This window comes from Odontomachus brunneus, unplaced genomic scaffold (assembly GCF_010583005.1).
Source record: "Odontomachus brunneus isolate Ranch 3 - 2012 unplaced genomic scaffold, Obru_v1 Obru_scaffold_096, whole genome shotgun sequence".
Classification (NCBI taxonomy): Eukaryota; Metazoa; Arthropoda; class Insecta; order Hymenoptera; family Formicidae; genus Odontomachus; species Odontomachus brunneus.
In genome coordinates this window covers 597304-603697 of record NW_022639546.1, presented here as the reverse complement: position 1 = coordinate 603697, position 6394 = coordinate 597304, and the positions used below count along the sequence as shown (strand labels likewise).

At 35.9% G+C, this 6394-nt stretch overlaps 1 protein-coding gene across 2 annotated transcripts; it reads left to right on the top strand.

The window, feature by feature from the left end:
• LOC116848456 (kelch domain-containing protein 10 homolog) lies at positions 1 to 5628 on the top strand. 2 transcript variants are annotated; one of them, XM_032824568.1, is made up of 5 exons: positions 1 to 269; positions 337 to 873; positions 1363 to 1596; positions 1835 to 2164; positions 2367 to 5628. In XM_032824568.1, exons 2-5 carry the CDS (start codon positions 412 to 414, stop codon positions 2541 to 2543), a joined length of 1203 nt encoding a protein of 400 aa, XP_032680459.1. In that variant the 5' UTR covers positions 1 to 269; positions 337 to 411; the 3' UTR covers positions 2544 to 5628. The 2 variants fall into 2 exon arrangements, with proteins under 2 accessions (XP_032680459.1, XP_032680458.1); XM_032824567.1 differs by having other exon boundaries at positions 2 to 254.
• The last annotated feature ends 766 nt before the right edge of the window (positions 5629 to 6394 follow it).

Genomic DNA, 6394 nt, shown 5'->3' with positions numbered 1-6394 from the left:
AACAGTAGAGATAGAGACTTGGAAACCAAGAGAGAGAGAGAGAGAGAGAACAACACGATAAATCTACAAACTACACTAGTTTCATCATAATAGTTAGCAAAGGAAATATGAAAAAGTAGCAAAGTGGATATGAATTTTTCGCAGACGCAAAATGATCCAGAGCAATCGTCGTTGCAAGTCGTGACGCAGTATTGAAAACGCGAGACTAATTATCAAGGCACGAGACTACGACGAATCTCATTGAAAGCGCGAAGGTGAGCGCTTTTGAGGTTAGAAATGACTAAACGTGACAGATTCGTGAAACTTAATCCTAACCTAGTTTTGACTTTGCCTTAGTTTTCGATCGCTTCTGTGACTGCATTTTCGCAATAGTGGAACAGATCGTGACTATCCTAAACATAGGTTCGTGAAATGGATGAGGAAGTCAAAAATATGTACGTGTTCGAGCCGTACGTAATTGTCGAACACGAGACGGACGGGCAAGAGCGTCCGAAGGCACGTAGTGGTCACCGTATCGCCTGCGACCATCGGAATCTCTATTCGTACGGTGGTTTCAATCCGTGTGTATCTGACACCGACCCTGATATGCGCGATGATCCAACGTGGATCATCAGCAAGCCGTTGTTCAAAGAATTGTGGCGATTTAACTTAGCAAGTGAACGTTGGCGACGATTGCCTGCCCAAGAAACCATGCCTAACGAACTAGCCTCAAACGCTATGATCTTACGCGGCAACATACTCATGGTATATGGTGGTACAGGTGTGCCATTTGGTGAAAGTTGTAGCAATCAATTTTATATCTGTAATGTGGACGATGGTGCGATGAAACTAGTGCCAGCCTCTGGTGAACTACCTGAGCCTCAATATGGACAGGTACTGTGACAAAAGAACTTGTTTTTCATTTTTTTTAACCTAAATATATAATGTGATCTTTGCTGCCTATTTTCTTCTCTTTATTTCTCTTTTAACTTCAGTCTTTAGCCAAAAAAAGACATAGAACAAGAAACAGAAAGCAAAGAACACATTGTAGATTAAGCTTTAAACTATGTACTTGCAATATTGAATCTGTTTATTTTAGCCAAATTATATTGTACTTTTTACTTTTAAAACTACTCAGCCATATAACCTAGCTTTGAAGGAAAAAAAATAATGTTCCAATGCAGCATTAATTCAATTAAAAACAACAGAGTCTTTGGCATGTAAATATCCATGAACAACATTCATTATTTACATGAGAATTCAACAACCTCAAAACCAATCTAATTGCATATTGAGTTTTACCTCAAGTATAGACACAAAATAGCAAGCTTATTTAATCTTTTTGTTTGTTACTTATTTGTTAATTATTTATTGTACAAACAGGCACTGATATGTTATGGTCCTTACCTGTACACTGTTGGTGGCACCACAGGCTATGAATATACTTGCGATATTCATCGATTTGATCTAAGAACTGGCATCTGGGAAACAGTGTACGTTTGTTTGGGCAGAGACTCATTAGAGCCACCAGGCAGGTACCGTCATGAACTCGCATTTGATGGTGAGATGATCTATATCTTGGGTGGTGGCACTTCTATTGATGCCTTTGGTTTTTCAGTAAGTAAATAAACGTGATTTTGTGGAAAAAGTTAGCTTTATGAATATGTAATGAAAATAATTATTACTGTAATATAAATGCACGTTGGATGCAATTCTATAGCACATTGAATATATACACATATATTTTATTTTATTGTAATTTTTGTAAATTATACTATAGTATTATACTGTAGTATCAATAGAACTTTAACATTTATATCATTTGACACCTGATGATTAATGAAATATTTTTCAGGAAATCCCAGCATTCAATCTACGGTCCAATAAGTGGAAGATATTGAGCACACATGGTGACAACGATGACAACACAGTACCAGCACCAAGACGCTGTCACGGCTCTGTTCAGTATAGAGATGAAAAAACCGGTGCTACTGTAGTTGTTATATCAGGTGGCTATGACGGCGATCGTGTCTTCTCCGATGTTTGGCGGCTAGACCTCAGTACGTTACAATGGACGTGTTTAAGAAAGTGTATTCTGCCCTGTCCAGTGTACTTTCATTCAGCAGCACTCACCCCAGAAGGTCGTATGTACATATTTGGTGGTATTATCAAAGAGAACAACACGGTTAGTGTTACATATAGTTGTATTTTTTAAAATAATCATAGGTTTTTTTATAGTTTGATGCTTTCATAATGTCATACATAATGTCATACATATTCCATCTTTTAATTATAAAAGTTTAGGTTCAGTGAAAATTATTTTTTTTTTTTTTAATTCAGACAATTTATCCGCAATTAATCTTTGACTGGAACTCATGTTGTTGCAGATACAGAGGACGAATGCTGTTCTGTCCGTCTGGCTAACGATCCCAAAGCTATCAGAGATTTGTTGGCAAGCATTAAATCACTATTGGTTGGATCTGCGAAACAGATCGCCGGACGAATTACTGCACATCGGAATACCCTTGAAATTCGTGCAAAGACTTGATTCCTACGACTCGTGAACAACGTGAACACGAGTAACATTTTCCTCAGTTCTTCCCTGAATCTTCAGCTGCAGCTTTTCTAAAGCTCGCTATATACTCTGAAGCAGGGATTCTTAATCTGAAATTTCAGATTTCAGAGATTTTTATGGCATTCATGAATATATGTCAAAAGAGATCTGCGGAATTAAGTGAAAAATATATTACTTTTGACCGGTTTTACATTTTCTAGTCTAACTAAATTTAGCAGATATTTTTTTCTTTATTTTAATTTTATTTTGACAACTTTTACCACACATATAACTTTAATAGAATTATTGTTGTACTTATTTTAATAAAAATTATCTGTGCTTTATAGTCTTTATATATGTAATTTTATGTATACAAAAGCATTCTGAAATTTCACTAAATTGCCAAAGAAGTCCATGGCACAAAAAAATATTAAGAATCCCTGCACTAAAGCATTCGATCACGCTTAGATCATGATATTTATTGGTTTGCATCTCTAGCACTTTTTTTTTTGTACTATATTGATTATATAATGTCAGTGGAGAGAAAATTTATTTCATCAATCTAATTTATTACGCATACAAATTATAATGGACCACTTACGAAATAATAGGCTTCTCTTTCTCGAATCTATATTCCGGCATTATCTCTTTTGCTACGTAGGACAATAGGTACGTCGTCAAAAAGAAGTTTCTTAGTTACGTACACCGTATATACACGTCATAAAACCGCTTATAACTGGCGGACATCGTATATACGGCGGCGCAGTGGCCGCAAAATCAGCATACATATTTATAGGAATCTAATGTCAAAACACAACACAATTGCGGTCTCCACATATTTATGATGTGAATTTTCTGTCTCATTTGAATTGGTCAGAATTTCTCAATCCATACGCGTGCATTTCACAATCGAATATCGTGCCACATACAGGGAACACTTTTTGGTTGAAGTGTGCCGTAGCGAAAGGGTTAATTTAACTCACGTTAAATTACTGTGAGAATTCTATTTTCTCGGTATTATAGATGTCGCGTTGGTCCACACGGCATTATCTTTGTGCAAAAAGTGTACAGATAATAATTATGATTATTGTGATAATAATGAGTACAGAGTTATATTTATAAAGTATATATATAGTTCGTTATATTAGCATTATATATATATATATATATATATATATATATATATATATATATATATATAAAATATTGTACAGTGTACTAATTACGCCTTCTTGCTGAAGCTGTGTACATTGACATCATTATATATCTTCACTTCTACTCACTTCTCTCTCTAAGAATCTTAGAATCGAGATTACTGATAAGGTGGAATTCTGCACAGAGAACGCACGAAATTGAATGTTGGAGCGGAGACTGCAGAGTTCTACTTTTACGGATGTTTATCCGCAGTGCCTATATAGGGCGACCGATAAATCGCCAAAATCACTCGTTCGGCAAATTGAGCCTCAAGAGTCACGACCGAGGATCGAAATCGATACACAATTTTGCAGTGAATTCGATCGTTGATATGACAAGCACGCATGGAAAATTATGATTATCCTAACTATCGTGTTTTGCGATGTTTTGTGTTTACTCGCGAATAAACATTAGAATTATTATCGCCTGCCTGTGATATGCAAAAGTGAATTTAGATATTCCATTTTTGATCCTTGGTCTCGACTACTTCTCTTGTCTTGGAAATGTCTTTTGGAAAATAAATCGCGGAAATGGTTGCACAATATGGAATCAACACCGGAAAGTGATCTTTTGCTAACTTTTAAACATTTCGATTTTAGAACGTTATCGTACGTAAAATCGATCGATACTTTTCATATTAGCATTCTCGTCGCATGATTTACTCTTTCTTTAAGACAATTATTCAGATATTATAAATCGTTTTAATTCACGATGAAATTTTCTAAACTCCGAAGAGCCTTGAGTTTGTTTGAAGATGAATCTCGACACGTATTGTTTTTACGTGCATACGCTAACGACGACGTAAGTAGAGAACTCTAGCGTTCTAGGAAAAAGATGTTGAAAATCGATTTCTATTCTAGCGTTATATCAAGGGTATACCAAGGCTAATCGGTGAATCGTGTAACAACCGTGCAAATAAAGTTTGCGCCGCGCAAAGCAGCGAATGCGAGTTTGAATTAACTATAAAATTCAACTGAACGTGTTACCTCGGAAGATCAAAGTACGTATCTCGTGAGGCGGCGAATTAAAAATCTCAATCTAGACAAATTACGTCTACAATGTGTTTCATAATTGGTGTACGAGATGTTGTAGTCACGTCACATTCTTTAGTTAGATGAATATCTACTTTGAATTTGAACGCAATACCACTTTTATTCTTCCCAGTCATTCTTATTTCCTTCAACAAGGTCTACTCCTGACGGATTGACATAACTTTGTAAAAAGAGATAGCTATTGCTGAATCTTCTTCTGGGTATCTATTATGGACTTCTTCGGAATCAATTCCGATCGGAATAATTCCGTTTCCCCTAGAAAAGACAATAGAAATCTAGGAAATAACTGAATGTTTCCGATCGGAATTGATTCCGAAGAAATCCATAATAGGTACCCTGAACTATCTTCCAGTTTAGAAGCAATAAGAACAATTGATCCGAGTATCCTTGAGTGTGAGACCCTGAAATGTACGTTAGTTATAAATCACACTGCGTGATATCGCACGTCATAATTGCGCAGTAGGATCCCACGATGCTGTTTACTTAACTATGTTAATTGCATATATTTAGCCGGTCGACTGATATAAAGATAGAGAACGAAAGAAAGAGAGAGAAAAGGTAAATACCGAAATATGGAAACGAGAAATACAGAAAGATCAAATCTCCCGATTCGGGCAATTTTCCTTCGCAAACTAGCGCGTTGCGCCTTCGAATAGCTGAAAATAGAAGCGCAGGTGTTCCATTAAATTTTCATTTACTTCGTGACATTGTCGTTCTCTGCGTGCTCAATTTAAAACATATAAATGTCAGCGACCTGAGGCCAAATTTCATCCAATTGTATTCTCAGTGTCTCATGTTTCGATGGAACTTTACATATAATTATACTACGTGTGTCGTTTTCTCTTTCAAGACCCATACTTCTCTTTTTCTTTTCATAACCCAAACTTCCTGACGAAAGAATTCCCGAACTACCTGATAAAGGGATTTCAAAAAGCTATTAGCCAAAAAAGATTGACAAAAGCATACTAGGTATCTTTTAAGTGCATTTCGTATTTTTGTGTCGTATTTAGACGGATAAGATAGAGGAAACTCGACAGAGCGTAATATCTGTACCAAGGACATTATTTTTATCGCGGTCGCGTGAACACGAGGGAGCAATAAAAATACTCATTTTTTTTATTGAGATATTTTCCAAAGACACCAAAAGCGGACTGCACGTGCGGCATAAAGATGTAAAACGTGCGATAAATATATAAATAAAGACGACGTAGACACGGTTCTCTCTCTCTCTCTCTCTATCTCTCTCTCTCTCTCTGTCTCTCTCTTTCATGTTAACCCTAGTCGAAAACTTGATATGACAAAATGTTTCTTTTACCTCTCAAATCAGCTGTATCGATATAATCTTCATGGTTTCATTGTTTGACGAAACGGCGACGAAAGAAAAAGAGAGAGAGGGGATTGGAAAATTACCTGAAGTATCCGAACCTGTTAAAACTTGGAATTTAACTTAGAAAACCTTTAAATTTTGGAAATTTCCAAAACGAGAAGAACATTTACAAAAACTGCATACCCTCGTAAAAAAATCTAATCTTCACGGTTGACGAAATAGTGACGAAAGTTTAATTATCAGATAATTATTTAAAGAAGATATTTGAACACATTAATGAAAATGAAA

Bases quoted from the DNA above. Each gene is read 5' to 3' on its own strand.
- LOC116848456 (XM_032824568.1), top strand. From the start codon at position 412: ATGGATGAGGAAGTCAAAAATATGTACGTGTTCGAGCCGTACGTAATT. The intron at 874-1,362 runs GTACTGTGACAA...TTGTACAAACAG, and splicing joins CTGAGCCTCAATATGGACAG to GCACTGATATGTTATGGTCC. The intron at 1,597-1,834 runs GTAAGTAAATAA...AATATTTTTCAG, and splicing joins TTGATGCCTTTGGTTTTTCA to GAAATCCCAGCATTCAATCT.